Source organism: Hippichthys cyanospilos, chromosome 17 (assembly GCF_059441005.1).
Source record: "Hippichthys cyanospilos isolate Australia breed blue-spotted pipefish chromosome 17, RoL_Hcya_1.0, whole genome shotgun sequence".
In the NCBI taxonomy this organism is placed as follows: Eukaryota; Metazoa; Chordata; class Actinopteri; order Syngnathiformes; family Syngnathidae; genus Hippichthys; species Hippichthys cyanospilos.
Window position 1 is genome coordinate 3325067 of NC_142385.1, and position 24610 is coordinate 3349676.

The 24610-nt window shown below is 37.7% G+C and overlaps 2 protein-coding genes across 5 annotated transcripts; one reads left to right on the plus strand and one right to left on the minus strand.

Moving 5' to 3' along the window:
- The first annotated feature begins 301 nt into the window (after positions 1-301).
- tfam (transcription factor A, mitochondrial) lies at positions 302-9700 on the plus strand. Its single transcript, XM_088439461.1, has 7 exons — positions 302-543; positions 3867-4000; positions 4148-4218; positions 5336-5485; positions 6810-6905; positions 7735-7791; positions 9191-9700. Exons 1-7 carry the CDS (start codon positions 458-460, stop codon positions 9458-9460), a joined length of 864 nt encoding a protein of 287 aa, XP_088295587.1. The 5' UTR covers positions 302-457; the 3' UTR covers positions 9461-9700.
- A 1235-nt stretch (positions 9701-10935) lies between these two features.
- LOC148409247 (DNA-directed RNA polymerase III subunit RPC4) lies at positions 10936-24153 on the minus strand. 4 transcript variants are annotated; one of them, XM_088439458.1, is made up of 9 exons: positions 23986-24153; positions 23075-23111; positions 20895-20941; positions 20627-20781; positions 19823-19944; positions 19617-19695; positions 15530-15777; positions 14319-14471; positions 10936-14217 (listed from the first exon to the last, which is right to left on the minus strand). In XM_088439458.1, exons 1-9 carry the CDS (start codon positions 24033-24035, stop codon positions 14080-14082), a joined length of 1029 nt encoding a protein of 342 aa, XP_088295584.1. In that variant the 5' UTR covers positions 24036-24153; the 3' UTR covers positions 10936-14079. The 4 variants fall into 4 exon arrangements, with proteins under 4 accessions (XP_088295584.1, XP_088295585.1, XP_088295583.1 ...); XM_088439459.1 differs by having other exon boundaries at positions 23885-24145; XM_088439457.1 differs by having other exon boundaries at positions 23075-24145.
- Between the last annotated feature and the right edge of the window lie 457 nt (positions 24154-24610).

The following is a 24610-nucleotide window of genomic DNA, read 5'->3' on the forward strand; positions in this document are numbered from 1 at the left end:
GAACTTTAACACCAGGTCAAATTGACCCGTTTTACAGTTTGACCATTTACAAAAAGTACTTTACACAGTTAATCAACATTCATGGGAAACGCTTATTGGTGCTTATCAATTTTTGTATGGGCTTGAAAAAAATACAATCATTTCAAATGTGCGTCATTTATACGCGAATTGTCGGTATGCGTGGGTCGGCTAGGTCCCCATCCTCAGCAAACGTTCTACCGAGTTGTATTTCACCCTCCAGTCCAGTAGGTAGCGGCAGAAAATACTATATATGTGTTTTTACCCACAATCCACCAGCGGGCGACTGAAGGCGCCTTTTGCTGCAGCTTACCGTGCTACTTGTGTGCTTTGTGCATCACTGACGGATACCGCATGCATTAGTATACGATTGCCGTGGATTTGTTCGAGCATCCTACTATTTTTGTTTGATCCGTCCGACGTCGTAAATTCCACCGACATGGCTCCATTTGGTCTAATGACAGCAAGTGTGGGTCTTCTGGCCAAGTCTTTCAGTGTCTTCACTTGCACAAGCACTCTGGCAAGGTAGCTAAACTGCTTCAACTTTGTCCTCTATTCGTTTCTAGTAGTAGTACTTTTACAATTGGCATCACACCATCCAATATCCCATATATTGGTTGTACTAATATGCTGCATGCAAGTGTGTTCTTCTCCATGACCCTCAACAAAAAAATGAACTTAAACTTTATTTTACATTGCTAATGCAGTATTACTCTCTACCTAGTTGTACAAGTACCTGAGTGTGGTTTCTGCCAACATTGTTACTTGAAATCATACTTGGAATTTGTGGGCCGTTATTTAAATTGATCTTTGTGCATTTGCTTGTTGTTGGGTCATATTTGCAATTGACTAGGAGTGGGGTAGTAGATGAAGGGTGCTTCTACACCACTGCATACTCCAACCACAAAAAATGTTCATTTAAAAGTATGCATGGGATTATTTATATTAATAATAGAGAACCGTAGGATTTGTTTTTTTTTTTGTTGCATTGGACCATATATTTCATATCGTGTGTGAAATGACAGATCATTTCATAAATTAATAGTATTCAAAAATACATATTTTTCAAACATAAGAACTGCTTAGAGGTGCAACAAAAATCTAATTTGAAATGAGAAATCATTTCTGATGTCATAAAATTATGCCATTGTGCTGTCCTTCAATTACATAGTACCCTATACTGTATAGTGTGATGGTTATGTCATTTGTGAGTGATGAACACCAGGTAGAAAGCTTTAGAAATTAGACTGACCTTGCCAATGATTTGTTGATTCTTTGAATTTAATAGGGATGGACAAGTACTGAAATCAAGTATCAGCGTTTATCAAATACCTTGCCTTATTTTAAGTTATCAGTTCACCAGGGGTCTACAAAATTTTCCTCCCAGGATCACATACAGAAAAAAATAGATGGATGCAAAGGACCACTTTGAAAGTTTTTTTTTAATTTAATCAAGCAAAATCATGTTTTTTTTGTTATTTGTTTTAACTGACATACTTCTAACTTGACACCTTTCTATAAGGCAAATCATTTAGTATTCCACAAGATTTTGTGGCAGTAAGAGTTCCTGTCACCTACAAGAAAATATCAGTTCCTTCACTTAGCAGTAGCAGACACTAGATCAGAACCAAAACTGGAGTAATCTGTCGTAAGATGACATTTGTGTAATATTTCACAAATTTAACTTTGACACTAAGCAGAAAGTAGAGGAAACCATTTTTGCTTGTAAAAATTATACATATTCACCATAGTGTTAATAAGAGAAAAGTTACTGGTTTAGGTGTAGATAGTTAGTTTGCCTCTGCATATTTCAACTGCTTTTCTTAATTTAAAACAAATGTATTGGTTGTAAATGTAATTTCTAGTGTACTCTGTGGGCTGCTTTAAAATATAGCAGTCCACTAATTGCCCTCTCATCATAGTTTGGATTTTTCATAGTTTAGAATTGTATTGACAAAACAAAATACGCCTCGGGATTTTTCTTTATTCCTGCTTTGCGCAATCAGGATTTTTGGGGCCAATCATGATCACCAATCAGCAAATTTAAATATAAACCGATGTAACCGATAACCATATTAATTGAATATGAATGAAATAAAATAACACAAACATATTAAAAATGAAACAATAAACAAGGAATTTGCTTGCACTCACCAAAACAAACGGTGGTCACAATTGATCAGTCTTTTAAATATCTCCCGATTTTTCTTGACATCTTCATGCTCAAGCTTTCTCTTTGCACTGAGATGTACAGTTTATCCACTTGGGTGTTCCTAAACGTTTTTTAAAAGCACCGTAGCACATTGAGGAGCTCTCTTTACCTTCGAACTGAGATGTACAATACTGTAAATTCACTCGGATGTCCCCATAAGTTTTTAAAAGCACCGTTGTGCGTGTGTCCAGCCGTGCTTCGGTGTCTCGTTGCTGCCTCGGTTAAACAATTGAAGTTTGCAAATCCATTGCAGTTCCAAACACCAAATTGATCCTTTGCAAACAAAAGCCATTCCCAGCAGAAATGTTTGCCAGGGTTAGCTCACACCCCTGTTAGCCCAGTCAGAAATGTGGCCGAGTCGAGACAGGTTAGCTAATAGCTACGCTACGCCTCTAAAGCACTCAGGCAAAGCCAACACCGCGTAGCTACCTTGTTGAGCATTGCACCGCCTTCCTGCAGTGAGCATCTACTCATGTCACGTTCAATGTGAGGCCTCTAGATGGCGATCTTATGACTCTGTTGGCTATTACAGCTGTCTATTAAGTTATATGGGCTGCTCACATATCCATCTGCGCTTGCGCAGGAGCCCGCAATTGTTGACGCGAATGCTCTAGCACCTCCAGGAGCAGGCAGATTACATACAGCCTGGCGACACCAGTTAGCTGAATTCTAATATGCTAAAATCTCCAACTTAAAACTACAACACCAGAAGGAGCATAACCAAGTGGATATAATATGACACGAAAAGAAGAGAATATGGAGAATGATTTTAGACATTAAAAAAAAAAAAAAAAAAAATATATATATATATATATATATATATATATATATATGTATATGTATATGTATATATATATATATATATATATATATATATATATATATATATATATATATATATAGTCAGGTTATGCTTGGCCAGCAGCGAAGGCCTTGCTGGCCCTGACGGTCCACTACTGTCCCATAGATGTCCCATAGATTTCCCATATACTTGTACAAAAAACATGCTAGAGAAGTGAAAATGAGCACAAACAATACATAGTAATCAGTGTACTCTGTAGTAACACACATATATAACACATATTATCAATTTATTTCCCGCAGTACTAGATGGTTAATCGAGGAGATATTGTAGAAGGCAAGCTACCTTGTTGACAGTGGTCCCAGAACTGTCTTGTTTTGCATGGAAAAAAGTTGCTACTAGAATGTAATAGGTGTGTAATGAACCGCGGGGATGCCATTTCATTTTATTCCTACCATTCCTATACCCACTGCCATTTTTTTTTAAAAGCTATGGGACGCATTGTCCCAACGGGAGTGAAAGGGTTAAGACAGAAATAATGGATGGCTGTAATTGTTAGCGATGGGACATGATTCCATACGACAAGATCTCAGAGATGAGAATGGCATGAGATACAGTATCTTGTCCCTGCACAACACGATAACTTTATTTATTTATTTTTTCAATGGCTGCTTTTTAAAGTTCTGCATGACGGTAAAGCACGCCACCAAACGTGGTGAGAAAGCCAGCAGCCAACCTAATGCTCAGACTAATCATTTCTTGTCCCTGTCCCAATCGTCTACATACGTACTGTACACTAAACAGTAATATGTATTTGTATCTTTGGTCAACCAGAGCCACCCATGCTGCATCCAGGAACCCAGTGAAATGTCTGTCCACCCAAGTCAGTGGCCCCCCCAAAAAACCTCTCAATGGATACATGAGATATGTTTTGCAGCAGAAGCCAGTCATTGCCAGTCAGAACCCAGGTAAGGTGCAACATATGAATCTTCAATCACCTCATGATGCAAAGACACACAGTGACTGTTATGCACAGAATTTGAGGCGGGGGGGGGGATTATGGAATTCAAAGCTTACATGGATACATCTGTTCAATACAATCTTGTTTCCCTCAGAAATAAAACTAATGGATGCCATCAGGAAGATTGCACATGAGTGGAGGCTGATGAGCCCAGAGCAGAAACAGGTATTTCATCTTAATTACTACTCTGAAACCAGTGAGATTGATAAATACATCGTTAAAGGCTGACTTGGTAGTACATAGATAAGATTTCCTTGGTTTAATGCGTCGTAGTCATTACAGAGGTAACACTTTGCTACACGTGCTTCTTATTGCACACCATTTTGTACTCTTCTTTTTCTGTCATTTCTGCTCTTCAACCGTAAACGAAACACATGTGACGTCACTCGTGTTGGTGAAAAAATATGTCAAAGATCTTGGAGAGTTCTATCATTATACTATATCAAATACAGTGAAACCTCGAGAGACAGTCACTTCTGTACAGGTTTTCTTTCTTCATATTATGAAAATGACTTTGCATATAAAAGAAACAAAACGAAATCAAAACAAAACTTGAGATCTCAAAATTCCCATTTGAATTAAAGGCAACTTGAGATTCTACTGCTCATTAATATGGCTGGTCGTTGATAAGGAGTAGGAGTCGAATATTATTGTGCTTCTCTCACAACACATAAAGGAGCTTACTACGGTTGACATGGACATTGTGCGGAAGCTGGAGATATGACTACAACGGCAAAAACGAAGGAAATGCTATCTTTCTCTCATGAAGTTTTCTTTTTCTGCTGTTTGCCCTTCTCCTCTGCCAGCACTTTTACTTTAGAACAGGGGTCACCAACTCCGGTCCTCGAGGGCAACTATCCAGCATTTTTTCAGTGTAACCCTCCTCCGCTGGACCTTATTCATATGATGAGCTCATCAGGAAGCTCTGCAGGAGCACGATCATGATCATTTGAATCAGGTGCAGCAGAGGAGGGTTACACTGAAAAAATGCTGGATATGTGCCCTTGAGGACCGGAGTTGGTGACCCTTACTTTAGAGCGTCGCCTCATTCCAACAGTTATTATAACATTTAATGTGGTGTTTTTGAAGCACTTGGAATGATTTACTTGTAAAACACGATTCATAATATGACAAAAATCATATATTGATATATCAATATTATCACCCAGCACTACAGATCAAGCTTGTGTTTTGCGGGGTCGCAGTAGACTAGTCAAGTCGTTACGCCACAATGCGCTTCTGGGAAAAACTTAAAAAAAAAAAAAAACCTTCTTCCATGAAGCCGTTTGAAGATGCATACCTGCGGGAGAAGGCCAAGTTTAAGATTGATCTCCAGCGCTACCAGGCCCAGTTGACGCCAGCACAAATTGAACAACAAGTGCTCGAGAAGAGACAGAGGATGGCCAAGAGGAAGGCCATTCGCCAAAAGAAGGTAAGGCCAATTAACAGCAGATTGACAAGATTCAAAGTAATTTGGAATTTCTGTGGTTCTGGGGAATACAACTTGCTCATACAAGTTCAAGTCAAATTTTAATTGCCGTAATTTCACAACTATAAGACACCCTTTTTTTTTCTCTCCAAAAAATGAAGGCCAAAAGTATGGGCCGTCCTATAAACAGTAAGTTAAAAATTAGATTTTTTTTTTTTTTAATTTTATTCGACACCATTCAAGGAAGATTGATTTCATAGCCACATAAGATGAGTTTTGAGGCATAGATGCTCATTTTTATATCAACTGAATTCTTACTTACAATGATTACCATAATAGGACAAGCTAGGGTTGGGAGCTGGTGTCCTGGATGTTTCCCAGTTTTTTCCCCCCAACACACCTGATTTAAACCATTAGCTTATCAACTAGCTCTGCTGGAGCTTGAAAATAATCCTAATAACTTGAATCAGGTGTTTGAGAGAGAAAACTGGAAAACATGAAGGACACCAGCCTTCGAGGGCTGCAATTGCCCACCTGAGCAGGAGGGTGGACATCGGGTTGCTGAAAGCAGCTGGTGCCTGTTGCAGCCAACGGCAGCTCGTTTTAGCTGATGTTGTTTTGGCATGATTAGCAATAAAAGGAGTAAGCAGACTGAAACAAGGTCAGCCCACACACAGGAATATTATTATAACGGAGAGGATCATGTAAAAGTTATGATGTCTCCATACCTCGATACTCTTAATTGAACTAGCTGGAGAAGGGTGCTCCGATTAGTGAACACGGGAAGGTATTCCATTTGACTCGTTCATTAATTAGGGTCTTTTGGTATATGCACACAGTCATAAACTTAATCGAAAACAGATGGTCCGTAGCTTTGGATATATTTGGCAAAATGAACTGCGTCATGAGGAAAAAAAAAAAAATGCTTGGAGCACTGGCGCTGCATTCACTGACCGCTCACAGTGTGGGAAATCAGATACATGCTTAATTTGACTTGCAACAAACATACAATTCATGGATATGAACACAAGAAAGTATGAAGAATTTAAAAAAGATTAGATTTATTTAGTTTTGCTTTAGTTTTTACATTGTTGTGTGTTGGTGTTGGTGCGTCTTATGCACAGTAACTTAGAAAATACCAGAATTTGACCCTAAAATTAAGTGCATCCTATACATAAGTGCTTCTTTGTATATGGGGAATTCTAGTGGGCTTTTTTTTCATTGTGATGATGACTGAAGATTTGATGAGCAATCATTCCATATCACATTTAATCTGTCACAGTAGTGGTTGAATATTTTAACCTTATATAATTAACATTTTATCTAGGAAGCAACCAGCATGGGGAAGCCAAAACGTCCTCGCACGCCATTCAACATCTTTATGTCCGAACACTTTATGGAAGCCAAAGGTGCAAATGCACAGGTCAGTACTAAAGAATACAGTGGTACCTCAACTTCCGAACATCTCTTGTTGCGAAAAATTCAGTTTATGAAATGACTCAGTGGAAAAATATTTTCTCTCGTAACGAGAGAAAATTCTATATATAAAAGGCAACATTGTTGCCATATAATACCAGACACGAGACACCCAATGCTTGTGCCAAAAAGAATTAAATGTAATGTTATCAAAAGCCGTGATGTCTACCGTATTTGTTTGAATTTGTGATGCATTTCTAGAATTTAAAATATGCAGGCGTTCACACAAATGAGAGACAAGTTTTTTGTACCAATGTTTACTGTGGTTCTCCACTTGTCATCTTTACTCATTTCATCCTTACTTCCCATCATCAATTCTTACACCGTAGAACTAACAAAGATAAAATTGACCTTAGCTAACATTGTACATAAAAACACATATGTAATATCACCACTACCACTTTGGGCTGTCATGTCTGACATTAGTGTTGTTAGCGCATTGTTAGCATGTTGTTAGCACTTTATCAATGACATCACACAGGAAGCACTTCGCATGATCCCAAATTTGACAAGTAAACTTACATTCTCAAAATAATCCAACAATAAATCTTATTGCTTCTTGTTTTATTATTCTTTGCATATTTAGATTATTATACAATAATGTAATTCTGACATGTATTTGTTACTGTTTTATATGCATTTTCAAGTATGGTACTTCTACTTAATTATTTTGATCATCGGCTTCTCAAACCCTCCCATTGCTCATGTATTTTTGTGGCTTCTTGACTCTTCAGGGTGAATATGTATTCCATAACAGGATTTCATGTGTCTTTTAGGCCAAAATGAAGTCTTTGGTGGACGACTGGAGGAATCTTTTCAGCAATCAAAAGCAGGTAGGGTACAATAGATTTACATATTCTGCAATGCTTTATATATATATATATATATATATATATATATATATATATATATATATATATATATATATATATATATATATATATATATATATATATATATATATATATATATATATATATATATATACACACACACACAGTGGGCCCCCGTGTTACAAACTTAATCCGTTCAGCGGCTATGCTCGTAACTCAAATTGCTCGTATGATGGGCAATCCAAACCTATGTTAATTAGTGAATGCGTGCAACGCGTGCAAAAACCTTAGGTAAAAACATCACGACTTTATACACATATTAAAAATTAGTAACATAATCTACTGTACAGTTAAATTAAATAACATAAATATACAAAGGAAAAATGACATTTACCTTTGGGGCGACGTGACTTGAGCTGGTGGTGGGTGGAGGCGGAGGGGAGCAGAGACAACCCGCAGAATTTATTTATTTATTTTCTTAAAATAGAACTTTTCTCAAAGGAGAACAAATCACCGGCAATTTCCTTCTCTTTAATCCACAATAAAAGAAGCCTCTCCATTTTGTTGAAGACCGCCCCCTGGCGTACATACATACATATTTGCATTTCTGTTTATTTTTGTCCCAATAGCTCAAGAGAGACCATTATACAATCATGCAATCACTGGAAAAACTGAATGAATTGGTGCTATTGAATATAAACCCAAATTAAGGAATCATTTTGATGATTGTAGCTGTTATGACTCTATCTGACCACCAATTGTCACTAGTGTGGCTATTTTATAAGGCTTTGAGCCATTGAAAGGGAAAAAAAAGGACTGTGCTGTGGCAACAGTATCTAATTACTGAAACTTTGGAACTCCATTTGTAGAGTGGTTTCTCTTGAACTATTTGGAAATAGAAAGACTACCTAAAAATAATAATTTGTGTACATAAGTTATTATAAACATAAATTGTCCTCCTTTGATATCATAATAAAGCTCTGTTTTCACAAAGAAATCATTTACACAATTTGAAATAACATTGTCATGACTGACAGGTTATGCATGGTGGCATATAACATTTTGGGTCAAACCATTCTGATACGAGGGAGACTGGCTTTTGGGATATTAGAAATGAATAGCCACAAGAGTATGACATTCTTTTTGTAAACTTACAATATGCCTGTAATGTTTACTTTTTTGTGTGAACAGTTTTTAATACATTCATTGTATTTAAAAATCTTCTGTAACCGAAGGGTACGTGTCGCTCGACTATATCATGCTACTGTACTTATTATCTGTTAGCCTTCACAATCATTCTTTTTTTTCTTTCAAAAGGCAATTTTTGGGTTGCTGATTGTTATACACATCATCAAGCAAGCTGCCCAGTATCCAAATATGAATTTGTTCAACATTCCAGGTTTATACACAGCTGGCCGAGGATGATAAAATCCGCTACAAGAATGAGATCAAGTCATGGGAAGACAACATGCTGGAAATTGGACGAGAAGACTTGCTCAGAAGCAAGACTCCTTCCAGCCAGAGGAAAAAGGCTGGAGTAGCCTTAAAGGCCAAGAAAAAAAAAGCAGCGTCAGCAAAGAAGCCTGTCACCAAAGCCAAATCAAGAACTGTCAAGAAGACGACAAAAGGTGTTCTCTCAAAAGCTGTTAAGAAGACAAAAAAGACTTAAATCTTAGTTTTCTACTGGAATCTCTTCTTCAAAGTGTGGGAGACTACTACTACTTGTAGATGGATGTTTTGATGAAAGGTCTGTGTTCTGTTTGTTTATCATTTGGAGTGACAAACGTTGCCATCAAGGTTCACCCAAAATGAAAGCCTATAAATGTCTACCGTCTTGCCACAATAGGCTTCAGTTAATTGACTAATTTGTAAGGTTTCAACACAATTAAAGCGATCAATGAATAGAAAACCATTATTTTTTTTAATTGTTTCCCATCAGTAGTCTTGATGGTAGTATTGGTGCACCTGGCCATCACATGCAGATACCAAAATTGAAAATAGCAAACTAAAGCTTTTGACTTTTCCACAGAGACTTGGGTCATTTAAAAAAAAGAGCATTTCTTTTGCTGTCTTTTACAGTTCTGATTAATTTGCAAATACTATATTAGCTGATTATCTTACTACACAAAGTTGTTACAACCCAATGAATAAGTGGACCTATCTAGATAATATTATCTAGATAAAATGTATAAATACTGTATACCTAAAACTGTACCCTTTTTTACCCATGGAGGACATTTTGACCCATCCTGGGCTTTTAGATGTTTTTTGATGTGTGATGTCAAAGGAAAAGCATACCGGGGAAAAAAAACAAAAACAAAACACTAAGGACGCTAAAAAACTGCAGAGATTGTCAAAACATGTCAATGCTTGCAAACGGGAGGTTGAGAGGTACACCCTGCAGATTTCAAATTTAGCCCATGTCGGGTTCATTTACTTCTATAAAAAAGGAAAAGCTTGTCAATTTTGGACATATTGATAACCTGGCGTCTTATCAAGCATTTCCCTGATTTTTGAGTAAGTCCTGTCAACGGCAACTCGCAAATGGGCTGCCTTTGTGTTTACACCTCAACGCACCAGTGGCCAACTTTATACATTCGCAAGCTTTTGAATGACTTCATTGAGTGGCTTAGCCAGGACTCCCACAATGCAAATTCTTGCTATGAATTGTGGGACTTGTTGACAAAAGGCTTCAATCCAAGAACTAAATGTTGAAGCAAAGCTTTTATTTTGCCGCAGGGAAGTGTTTTATTTCATGCAACGCATAACGTTATGAAATGTCCCTGAACCACAAAAAAAGAAAAAAAAAAGTATGCATTGCCTCAATTCTTTCACCCCCCCCCCCAAAAAAAAAAAAAAAATATATATATATATATATATATATATATATATATATATATATATATATATATATATATATATGTGTGTGTGTGTGCGTGTGTTTGTTTGTGTATGGATAGAGCTGATGCCACCATTTCAGGGCTTGAACGGAAATATATATTTATATTTGATGTTATAGCCCTTTCAAAGTCAGACCAAGTTGGGTGATAATAAGGCCAGGTTGGTAAAAAATCCCCGGACACCCAGGGGTCAACGTTGACTGAAGGAAAAAGCAATATCAACCAACTTTCAACAATTGTCAACAACAGCATTCATACAGGTTAAAGGTTTGCCAAAGCAGAAAACAACAAGTGCATCAAAAGTGCCTGAAAAAAAGACGCCAATCCTTATTTTATTACAATTACGCTTCACTTGGCAAAAACAAATCATTTTCCCTGGGGTCATCCCTAACCCTAACCCCCAGGGGGGACCGCACCACTGTTTGAGAAGCACTGACTTAAGTCTAACAATGTTCTCAAGGAAATGCTTGTGTAAAATTTTCTTTGTTAGTAGTTTCCCAAAAAAGACCTTGTGCACAAATAAAATTAAGAGCAGCTATATAATTCCTATATTGCCGAAACACATTGGTACTGTATGTATATACATTTTTATTTCACTTATGCAAGAAGGCTAGATCAAATGTTCTACATTTACAATTACAGTTCTTGAATTTACAGTGTAGCAATGCATATGGTTGCCATCATCTTGCAGTATTTGCATTGGCATAATGCTTTCTGTGATAGAAAACAATATCTTTCAATAAAACTATAAACGTAATCAAACTATGTGCATTTGAAAAAAGTTGACTTAAGTATGGCATTGGCCCAGAATGGATTTGAATGTTGCACTTAGTTTTGTAAGCGCTAACAGACATTTTACAATACTGTTTAGCCATATTCCTTTCTATTTCAGATGTACACAACTAGTCTGGTACTGTACATGACAGGATCTTCCACACAAGGAAGACGGGGAGGAAGACTTGCAACTTGACTGAAATTGTATCATTGCTATTAACTAGTTTTAATGTAACATAAGCTTGTGCAGATGCACCACTGACTGTGAAATGTTTTCATTATAAAATGTCCCGGAACCACAAAAAAAGAAAAAAAAAATGTATGCATCGCCTCAGTTCTCTTTCATCCCAAAAATCATGAAGAAATTCGTATTTCACGGACCATATCAAACTTTGTCTTTTAGGTTTTTCTAGTTTAGTTTTAGTTTAGTTTAGTTTGACTCTTCAGTATTAGGTAAGACCAACTAAAAATATACTCTTTAAGATTCACAGAAAATTACCTGGCATCACTGTCCTTTTGTATTGTGGTTTTCAATAAATATTGCATGCATCCACTTTGTTGTTATATCAAACTTAACATTGACCTGACATTAACAATACATTGGAAAAACAACAAAAGCCCATCGAAAATCAGGGGAAATTACCAGACTAAAAAAAAAAAAACATTTTGCGAAGTGCCCAACAGAAGACAATTGCAGAATATTTTGCAAATATGATTGATGTTGCAAAATAAGGTCATATTTCCAATATCACAGAAAAAGTTACATGCTACCTTTACAACAAACATTTATTTGTGCATTACTAAGTAAAAATAATCTGTACCGAACAAGGTCAAAAGCAGGGGTACAGAAATATGTAATCAGACATCTAAGAGAATATAAAGATGAAAACCATAAGGAATCTGCCCTAAAAAGGAGAATTTGAGTAGAGGAAACATTTAAGCATAGTAAAGTAAGTAAGTAAGTAAGTAGAGGAAACATTTAAGCATAGTAAACAAATGCTATCAGATACCATAATTCCCCAAATATAAGACGCACCTGTGTATAAGATGTGTCTTATACAAAAGACACACCCTTAAAACATAACTGTTTCAAGGTTTTACTGTATACAAAGCTTACTCTCGATTTAAAAACATTTGTAGTAAAAAAAAAAGGGACAACACATAACCACTTAACTACTAAACTACTGAACTTTACATTTGCATATCATGTAAGTAGCATAAAACAAGCATAGCAAACAGATGCTATCTAAAACCATAATTTCCCAAATATAAGACGCACCTGTGGAAAAGACACACCCTTAATTTTAGGGGTCAAGTTCTGGTATTTTCATGTTAGTGTGTATAAGTTGTACCAACACACTTTCAAAACTAGGAAAACAGAAAAAATCTTTTTTTTTGTAATACTCATATTTTCTTGTGTTCATATCTTTAAGTTGTTTGTTGCGCAAAGTATTTCAGATTTCCCACAATGTGAGCGGTGCATAAACACTTCGCCAGCCTAACGTTGAACGTGTGCTACACAAGTTTTTTTTTTTAAACTTTCCCCCGCAATGCAGTTCAAGTTTATTTGACCATAAATACCCAAAGTTGAGCAGCATCCATGTTTCACCAATGATTGATTATGATTGTATGTATATGTCAAATGACCGTACAAAATCAACGAGTCAAATCTCACACCCTCCAGTGTGCTCCTACCGGTGCACTCTTAATTGAATCAAATGGTGACGTTATAACTTTTACATGATCCTCTCGGTTTTTGTAATATTTTCTGTGTGGGGACAAGGACGGACTCGGACGTTGGTTCGGTCTGCCCGCTTCTTTTGTTGAAAATATTGCTGTAACCTCAGCTAACACTAACTGTTGTTAGCTGCAACAGGCACTTGATGCTAACAACCAACGGACGTCCCCTTCCTCTGGCTCGTCTCACTGAATATGGCCGATAAAAAAATTGCACATCCGTGCATCAAAACTTGGCTTATGTGGCTGACAGATAAATCTTCCTCAAATGGTGTTGCATAAAAATAAAATCCAATCTATAAGTTACCATTTAAAGCAGTGGTCCCCAACCACCGGACCATGGACCGGTACCGGTGCGCAGATCAACTGGTACCAGGCCAAGTGGGCTGCACCCGAAATAATGTTGTGGAAATGATTTAATTTAACAGTTCATGCGTTTGTGCTTGATTTTTGTTTTTTTGGTGCTGCTTCAGGCCGCTGTTGATATTACATACATAGTGAGAAGGATGATGTGGATTTTAGAGCAGCAGCAGCTGGGGACGGCTGATTTATAGGACACGCACATACTTTGGGCCTTCATTTTTTGGAGGAAAAAAAGCGTCTTATATTTGGGGAGTATTCTGTACTTATTGAACTTTTTTGTGGGGGTCATAAATTCAGTATTTTGAGGGTTGTACAATACAAACAGAATATCAATATAATACAAATAAAGAATTTAGGGGGAAACTGAATAACACTGTTTCCTTCATAATCAGTTGGTTGCAATGACAGTTTGTTATTGAAGGTAACATTCCAAGCAATATAAAAGATCAAAAAAAAAATAAAAAAAAAATGAACATAAATCATGCGATCTGGGATCTCTGCTGCTGACGAAATATCAGGAATCTTGTTGCTGGTGTGTGGATTGCTCCAACAATGTTTGAAAATTTGGAGCTAAGACCAGTTTACGTTCGATGTTTCCTAACACCATCATGTCTCCAGTCTTACCGTCAGACAGATTCACTGACACCAGTTGCTGGAAAAAAAAAAAAAAAAAAAAATTGCATAGTGTTTACATATTTATTAGTGCTTTTCTGATAGTGGTAATGAAATAGAGCATTACACATCTTTAAATACCTGGAGAAATGATAAAGCGGCTCCATCGGTGATGTCCATGACAATATCGCCCAACTTCATCTCCACCTTTCCGGACTTTCTTATTTGGAGCTTACCCAGAAATCCCTCTTGGAATTCTGACAGCACAGGTGAACACTTTACTGAAGGGGACTCCTTGAAAGGTTTTAAAAACAAGGATGGTAAGGTTGGTAAGGTAAAATTACACTTTGTTTACAAATGAACTAACAAATATAAGTGGAAAAAATCCATCCATTTTCTATAGCCGCTTATCCCCACAGGGGCGCAGGCTTGCTGGTGCCTATCTCCTGAGCTTTTTGCTTTTTAACATGTTTTTGACTCGAATAAATGAGATATACAGCCTTTACAAAGGATGTCTCAGGATTGTGGCATGATAGACACATTTACCAAGCAGTAACTAATTGGGAATGGGAAAGAGATCTGTTTTTTAGTCTTTTAGGCCAGGAGTTCATTGAAATACACGTGGGAATGCGCTGCCTGTCAATAAACTCCGTTGAAGTAAGACAGCCAAACATTTTGAGAAGGCCAGTCAATGCTTTAAAATAAACTGTACCATGAAAGAAATGTATGACATTAATCTCCTTAATATCTTTTTTTTTTTTTCCTGTAAACATTGTCGTGACAAGGGTCACGTCGATAGTATTTACTTCCTCAGAGTGAGAAGCTCCCATTTGTAAATTACACTATGTTTTATTTTTATTTTTTAGGTAAGACCATTTGGCATTTAAGGCAATTGGGCAGTTGGCCCGATGCGCCTGAGGTTTGTTCCCTGCAGATCAAAGTCCTGAGAGGCCCAATCAATCTCCCATCAGCATACTAACCAGGCTTGACCCTGCTTAGCTTCTGAAATTTGGGAGTTCTCAAGGTAGTAAGGCCATTAGCAATGTTTATTTAACAAAATAAAGGACATACAGGTTTTCCTTTTTTGTTTACAATCCCTGTGGTATGATTGTTCAATATTTTGCCCTATTGGTGTGTATATTTTGTTGTTGCAGCTGTTTTCATCTTGTGCTTTTTTTTTTTTAACTTTTTTTGTTTGTTTTGAATTTGCATCCATGGTTTTTGTGATTGCCTGTTTTTTACACTTTTTTTAAACTACTTTTTATTTCTTGTTTGCAGCTGTTTTAATCTTGGTGTGTTTAGGGTGTTCTTTTGTAAACAAATACAAACCACAATACCCAGTGTGGACTCACTTGTGCTTTCCCATGCAGAGATGTCTTGTCCTTGACAACTTGATCAAATCGTGGTTTAGGACTGGACTCAGCTTTTTGTGCTTTCACTGGCATACAGTCAGGCAACTGCATGAAGAAGAGCTCCTCTTTGCCAGCTAGGCGGAGACCCTGCAGTATCTCCACCAAAGGTAGCTGGTCTCTGTTTTGGCCTGTTCTAACCTGAGGGCCACTGGATGGTTCGCTGAAATGAAGAGGCTTCTCTTGGCTTGCTTTAAAAAAACGAGAGTCAACAGCAGGGTAACATAAGGTAATGGGAATGTGATATTAAGGTCTTCGCATCAAACAGGGGTGCCCAAACCTTTTTTTTTTCTTTTTTTTTTTTTTGCCTCAAAAACTACTTTTTCAGTAGCCAACATTCCACCTTTTTTTAAATCACCTTTTTTTTTTAATTGTTTTTTTTTTTTATGTATGTATGCATGTATGTTTGTACGTACGTACGCACATATGTATGTATGTATTTGGGATAAGGATAGCAGTTTTGTTTGACATATTTAACCATTAATGTTGTAATGGAAAAATTCAACATTTATAATGCACCTTGTGTGTGGATGCAGATATAATGTTGGTGCAGACTGTAGATGTATTGATTAAAGTCAGAGGTGGGTAACATACTTTTTTTTGCTAGGTTGACATTCGTCAGAGGTCCGCCCCCTTTCCGTCATCGTCGGTCCGTCATTTTTTTCAAGCCAGATGAAATTGTAATCCGTCAGTCCGTTGGTGTATTTTTGGCCAACCTTCTGCCAATACTAGAGGGTGAAATTTGAGGGTTTTTTTTCTGGTCTGTCATTCGTCAGGTGCTAGTCTATATCTGTCTGCACTCATACTAATTCTTTTTTTCTGTTTTTGTACTTGCACTTAAAGTTAACTCGATGTCCGTGGTTCTACAGTTACACTGCAACTGAAACACAGCACACTAAGTGTAACATGAAAACAAAGCCAGCTAAGGGGCTCAACCCTAGGCTATAATACTGTACACCAACATGTTTATTATCCCACATCTGAAGGAATGCAGTGGATGAGAGTGCAATTACCAATCATGTCCACTGGAAGGCATTATCATGCTTTACATCATGATGTCAAACTCAAGGCCCGGGGGCCAAATCCGGCCCGCCACATCATTTTATGTTGCCCGCAAAATGCTAATTATGACTTACAGTCGGCCCCCGGCTTACGAACACCCTGATTTACGAACAATTCGCCTTACGAGCGTGGATCACGGAGATTTTTGTCCCCCACCTACGAACAAACCTTTCGCCTTACGAGCAATCCGACATGCCGGCCATTAAGTATGTGAATATGTTTCTCGCTTAACTGCGTCAACAAAATCAGCAGGTGCGTCATTTAAACCTTTAATAGATACTTGTGGCAGCAACGTGAACGCTATTGTTCTTACAACGTCACAGTGACTGTCTCAGTCACGGTGTGTAAATATATTACCATTTAAGTGTAGTGTTTGTACAGCTAAAGGGAAAAACAGCTGACATGAAATTAAATGTGCAGATTGCAGGACAAAGAATTGTCATTGGTTTAAATGTGTTTTTTTTTAAATTAATTGTCAATACATTCCAACCGTTTAAAAAAAAGTGCGAATAAGTATCAGTCAGTCACGGAGATGCCAATATGATATTGGTCGATTAAGGTCACCCGGTCTCACTCACGGAGATGCTATTGGCCGGCGTCACACGTCAATCACAGAAGTGCCGATATGCTATTGGCCGAACGCCTTTATCTAGCTTGATGGCACAGCTGGTTGGGATGGAAGGAAGGAGAGAAAATGAGTGAAAAACGGAAGGGAGGAATGTTGTGAAGACTTTGCAAACTTTATCTGTTAGACATAGCTTCCAAAATTACTAGCAGCGGTAAAGGAAGAAATAAGAGGATGATGTTTTAGTATCTCCGTGATTAGCACCCTGACTGAAAGAGTTACTGTGACACTGTAAGACCAATAGCATGTCTGCTTCGCCGTGTTGACTTTGAGCGATGGTCTCTGCTCCCCTCCACTTCCACCCAGCTCAAGTCACGTCATTCCAAAGGTAAAAGCCATTTTTCCTTTGTACTTATGATTTAATGCAAATTTACAGTAGATTATGTCACTCAATTATAATATATGTGTACAGTCGCGGTGGTTTTACCTAGGGCTTTTGCGCGCGTTGCACGAATTAACATGGGTTTGGATTGCCCGTTATACGAGCAGTTCGAGATACGAGCGTACCCGCTGAACGGATTAAGTTCGTAACCCGGGGGCCCACTGTACTTATGACTAAATTTCAAGTTTTGTCAATTATAAAAACATTTTGGGGGAAACTATAAGCATTTTTTTTTATTTACCAATCCCTTTTTGGAACAGTTTTTAACTGGCCTCTGATCTGAAAACTAGATAAATATATGAAGATCATACTTAAAATGGATTCGACTTCACAGTCATAATGGCCCTCCGTCAGAAACTAGGGGTACAATTTGGCCCATAGTTCAATTGGGTTTGACACCCCTGATTTACATGATACTCAAATGATGGATGTCAGTTCTAATCCATGCCGGCCCTACAACTATAGAAGATGGTTTTGTTAACATGTGTCTAAATTAAATCTGTCACATACACTACAAGTAAAACAAAAATATTTCCGAGGTTGAATTTACAAAAAAAAGGCTTTGATTAGGGAATCAAAAAAAACTTCTCTCTTGCATTTGCTGGCCAAGCGCCAATCAGAGAAAGTATTCGGGTGCATAATCCATTGGTTGCTTGAAAGAGTGACCGCTTGCAGTGAAAACGCATCCCAGAATGCTCTTATCAAAAAGCAATTTCTTAATATAAAACATATTTAAAAAGCAAAACAACACAAAAACTTTTAACACCTAGTCAGCGAAACTGTATAGTATGAGTTTTGGTCTTTGAAACTAGGACTAAGAAAGGGAGCAAGTACAAATAAATCAGCTGTGTTATAGCTGTGAATGACAAGTAGTGAACTGAACCAACCCAGTTTCTTCACGCAACTGAAAATGTTTCTCCACTGCTTGATGGTACTGTAAAGTGAGGACTGTCACATTGACTGCAGGGTGATTGCAGTTTGTACTATAAAAATGCAGCAACATAGCAGATAATCATGCAAGTTAGGTGAATTATATTTAAGTAAGCAAAAAGGGCCGTGGTGGGTTGACAGACATCTGACGTAATGTCTATCCCAACGATTACAAGGAAGGAAGAAAATTGCAATCTCGACATTTTTAATGCACCATTTTTTGGGGGGGCATTCCTGTCATTTGTCGGCCCGGCGGCAAAACGGGCGTACGTCGGTGACGGACTGACGGACCGTCCGTCAGTGCTGATGAAGTGCCCACCTCTGATTAAATTTTAGGAGCAGTGACACAATCTTGTGTCATTAAATGCGTACCTATCCTTTGTTTTTCTGACACTGTTATTAAAACTGTGAACGTAATAATGTTGACTCTGCAAGAACCCATCATATTTTTGTTTTTAGCTTCACAAACTGAAAATAGTCACTGTACTTACTTGCATCTTGAAAATGTTATGAGATGTGAATCTTAATTTGATTACTCCCATAAAACTACAGTATGTTAACTACCATAAGTATCCTTATTAGTTGTTTTATATATAGTTATTTCTTTAGAGACTTTAGTGGGCTTTATATGTGTTAATAATTAGGTGATTTTCCGTATCTACTATTCTTACTAGTTTTACATTGCACCGTGAGTGACAAGTGTGAGCTTTTGATTTAAACGTTGAAAATTCCTAGTCATTGGCATTGCTACAGAGAACATTTATTTGTTTTGCTTCCTAAAATTGCAATGGCAGGTTTGAAGCACATTTATAACTATAACTAATGCCAAACATTAGAAAAGTAACAAAAATGGACAAGAAATAGACTACAGAAAAGTAGTCACATTAATTATGCAGGAAAAAGTAACCCGTTAGCCCAGCATCACTATTGTTGATGCCTGTTATTTGTATTTTCATGTCAGGCAGTGTCATGTGATCTTCCAATATTACTACTTGAACACCTCTGGCATATGTAGATGTTGTTTTTCTTACTTGTTGAACTTGTCTGACTCAAAGGTAACTGGATAGGTTTCAGCTTGGCGTCATTCCTTAAACTTGGATCACATAAAAACTGGGGGAAGCACAGACAATAATATAAAAAATATTGATAAAGGAGGTACAGAACTGTTCTGTATTTTCTCTTTTCAATGTTGACTTACAAAGGCCCTTACGACTCAGAATGAAAATAAGTAACTCACATCATCTCGCTGCAGTTTTCTGAGTAGCTCATCTTCATCACCAGAATCTTGCGGTTCATCTTTGACAAGTTTGCGTTGAGGAAATGTTGTGGGCTCACACACTTCTGGAGCAGAAACCCAGCCTGCAAGATTAAAAATTTCAAACATGTAGCAAAAACAAAACGTTGAATCATACAGCAATGTGACAAATGGCCACCAGCTTTGGATTCCCCCATCCCCCAAAAAACACGTGGATTGAGGACTTCAAATGCTTACAAATACAGTATAACCAATAAATTCACTCAAAAAAATGTGATTGTTTTTGTACAGGTACATGACAGATTCTGTCACACATACTGCTTTTCTCACCAATAATCTTACATCTGCGCTACTTAAATGACGTTTGTTGGGAGAAAGTCGGCATTTGAAACATAGCACACATTTTGACACGTTGACGTCTTGGAATTATGCCCTGAAATTGGTGGATATTTTTAACTGAAACTCTGAAGAAGGGGGTTCGCTGAGTAGAAGACGAAATGGAAGAGGTGAGAACTTAAGAAATTATGAAGTTATATTGGTTTACTGATAATTTGAAGGTGTTTTCGAACCAGATATTCAATTTAATACAAAAACATTGCAAAAATAGACAATTTTCCCCTCCACACAAAAGGCTCACTTTCTCCAGAATGCTTTTATCAGCTTTTCAAAATCCTTTCCGAACTGTACTCAAGTTGAATTGGCCTTTCCGAGCACACTTTGCATTTTGACAGATTTATTTCATTTTTTATCATGTCACGTTGCTACTGCATATAATGGCCATGGAACCTGTTTTCCGCAGTGTGTCAGCAGGACCCTGTTCAAAGATGGAGTGAGACTGGATAGTCCGTGGCTTCTCTTTCCTCCTGCTTCTGGTCTCTCTTCTTCTATCATCTCTCTGTTTCTTCTCTCTTTTGGGGCTCGCTTGAATGTCTTCCTTTATTCTGGAATTAGACATTTTTGAAGTGGGAAAATGTCAACTACTTACGGAACATGAGAAGAATGTACTGTCATATAATTTTGAACTCAAATGCAATTGTTAATGATGACCACTTACTCATCTTTTATTTTCCTCACAGCATTGACGTTTGGCTCAAATGTTTTCTTGGGAGAAACGAGAAAAAAGTCAAATTAAACAACTGTATGTAAAAAGTACAGAGGAATACTTTTTTATAGAATCCTGCCTAACATATTATATGTGACAACTATGACTTTAAATGTTAATGAAAATGAACTTTTGAAATCGCTTGGAACACAAACAGGTCTCAGGAGGGCATACCCACACACCAAACGGGAAATTATAGTATTTTCCAGTAAATGTCTATGAGCCAAAACACTGTGCCGTCAAAGCAAAAAACTGTTTTTATAACACTACTTTTTTCAGAGTAGACTTAGTACTGGCACACAAGTGATCAAGTGTAACCTTTAATTTCCACCCAGGACTACAGTACTACCATTTTAACAGGCAAATATCAAATTGACTCTAAAAACAATGAGTTCTTTTTGTCATTAACACGTAAAAATCCCAGAATTGTAACTGTTCATGCTTGTGGGAAAATTACATGCTGCGGAGGGATTTACACATACTACTTTGGTACCATTTTTTGACAACTTCGTCCCAAGGAATTTTATTTATGTTGACATAAAGAAGAAAATTCTTTTAGACAAAAGTAGTACTTTTCCACAATCTTGAAACAAACTTGATTCCGAGGAACTACCGCAAATTGAAGTGAAAGGCTTATAGTAAAAAAAGTGCTTTATCACTAAAGCTGTGGCGATTTGATGCACATGAACCACAGTGAAGGGAGTTGTAGAGTTTTGCTTAAAGTACTGTTTTTGCATCTACAAGTATCTTGGGGTATCTACATGCAACTTTAGGGGAGGCAAAAATTAAAAATTTTGGCAGGGCTTGAAGCCTAACCACAAATAGGGGATTATTCTTGCTATTTCGAGTGTATTTTTTGAAGACATTGCATTTATAATCCAATCCAATCCAACTTTATTTCTTAAGCACTTTAAAAAAACCCACAGCTGACCAAAGTGCTGTACAGAAAATAAAAAACATTGTAAAAACAGACACAACAGCTCAAAGACATAAATGCTAAATCTGATAAGACAAATAGAGAGAGTAAGGGTCAAAAATAGAATAAAATGAAGGATGAAAAGAATGAAATAACGAATAAAAATGATAAGGATAAAAGAATAAAGTAATAAAATAAAAGTAAAAATCCACTGTCTTACTAAATGTTAAACGCCAAGGAGAAGAGGTGGGTTTTGACAAGGGATTTAAAAACAGGCGGGGAGGAGGCCTGTCTAATGTGCTGAGGCAGGTTGTTCCAAAGGTTTGGGGCTGCAACAGCAAAGGCACGGTCTCCTCTGAGCTTTCGCTTAGTTTGCGGCTCTCTCAGGAGCAGCTGATCAGCTGACCTGAGATAGCGAGCAGGTGTGTAGGGGTGCAGAAGCTCAGAGAGGTATGGAGGGGCAAGACCGTTCAGGGATTTAAAAGCAAATAAAAGGATTTAAAAATGAATCCTAAAATGTACAGGCAGCCAGTGAAGTGAAGCTAAAATGGGGGAAATGTACAGTAGTCCAGCCGGGTAGTTATGAAGGTGTGAATAACTACCTCGAACTGCTGCCTTGAAAGAATTGGCTTAATTTTGGCCAGCTGCCTCAAATAGTAGAAGCTCGATTTGACAACCGCCCTGATCTGGTTGTCAAATTTGAGCTCTGCATCGACTTTTACTGCTAGCTTGGTGATGGTGGGTTTAACATGCTGGGCCAAGGAGCCCAGGTCTGGAAGGGGTGTTCCAGTGGAGCCACCAAAAACCATCACCTCAGTTTTCTTTTCAAAGAAATTTTGAAAATTCAATGACATCCAGGCTTTTATGTCGTCAAGACACTTAAATAATGTAGCGATCGAGTAAGTGTGCCTCTTTTTAAGAAGGACATAAACCTGGCTGTCATCGGCATAAAAGTGGAAGGAGATACCATGCTTCCTAAATATAGAGCCAAGTGGGAGCAAGTACAGGGAGAACAGGAGAGGGCTAAAGATCGAGCCCTGGGGAACCCCGCACGAGAGACCAGAGGAGGACACAGAGTCACCAAGGCTGACATAAAAAGTAGGGTCAGCCAAGTATGACCTGAACCACTCGAGCGCCACGCCCCTGATGCCCACCCATTGCTCCAAGCGCGAGGAAAGTACAGCAGTTATGCACATTATTTTTCCATTATAATTACCTTTGTTTTCTTCATGGCACCCCCTAGTGTTAGATCCCTATTTCGGAGAGACGATAGTCTTCGAGTGGCGACAGGAGAAGAGATGCATCCTAGACCTAGACCGTGCAGTCCTCTGCTCGCAGTAAAACTCAAACTAGCCCTACTGTTAATCCCAGAGGAGCAGGGGGCCTCTTCTTTATCTTTTATTTCCATAATACAAGGTAGTTAAATCATAATACAAGGTAGTTAAATCCCTTTATGTCCGTAAGGGCAGCGTTGCGCACTTCCTTTCTCCGAAACGGTCGTTAATTCGAAATACAATATCAAACAAAAAGCTTTTATCTCGAAAGTAAACGCACTGTATGCTGTGTTTTACTTCTGCAAATATGCATGGCTGCTAATAATCCTCTGCTCAACGGTTTCGTTTTTTACTTCTTTGAAACCTACGGCTTCTACTTAAATCAACTTAATTCTTCTTATCTTAACACATTTCAGTCTGAAATGTGCATGCCAAGTGATTGTGTAGATAACAAACAAAGCGTCGTTGGACCACAACAAACTCCCCAAAAGCTACGACTTCCGGTCGAAGACATTTTCATTTGAACACAATGAACGCGGTTGTCGCAGCAGTCCGTATATGGGACTTTGCTTACATTGTGTGTTTCCTGCAGACTGCCGTCAAACATCTAGGTCATGCATTAAAAAAAAAAAACGCTTGCTGTTGCGGGAATCCTAGACACAGAAGAAATACGCAGCCTGCGTTTTAAGATAGTATACCCCACTACATAATTTTTCCAAATTAACACATTTCGCTTTGAAATGTGTACTTACGAAGCGTGAAGACAAATACGACGACTTCCGGTCGTGGACATTTCCATTTGAACACAATAAACGCGGTTGACGCAGCAGTTCGTATTAGGTTCTTTGCTTACGTCGTGTGTCTCCGACAGACTGCCGTCAAACGTCTTGGTCCTGCACTCATAAGGAAAAAAAAATAGCCGCTTGCATTTGCGAAAAATCCTAGACACTGAAGGAATATGCAGTCTGCGTTTTAAGATCGTTTACCCCAAGACCTACATTTTGTCCTAATGAGCGCCTGTTGTTGCGTTATAACGAAAATACCCTAGTACAGCCGCTAGAGAGCAGCGTCCCTTTAAAATAACAGTTTTATATAAACTCATCGCATAGTAGATAATTCGTATTTATTTTACACAAATTACAAGATAGATTCAAAGTTTTAGTGTTTTAAGCAATATCAAGTCGATGTATTTCAGCTAAAAATAAAATCAAGCTGCCATTAATAAAAATAAAACGTCCTCATTGTTTTTCATTGTACTCGGTGCAATGGAACGCGAAGAGGGCCAGTAAAAGAATTAAAGCCTAAAAAACAAGTGGATTTGATGAATTTAAAAATATTTTATTTGAATCAGTTTCTGTACCACTCATGTATGTCAACCTATCCCCCCGCCACCACAAATCTGCGTATTAAACCACCTGCATAATCAAGATAATTGCGCATGTTATAACTTCGGATTTCAGATAAATAAGTCACTCTAA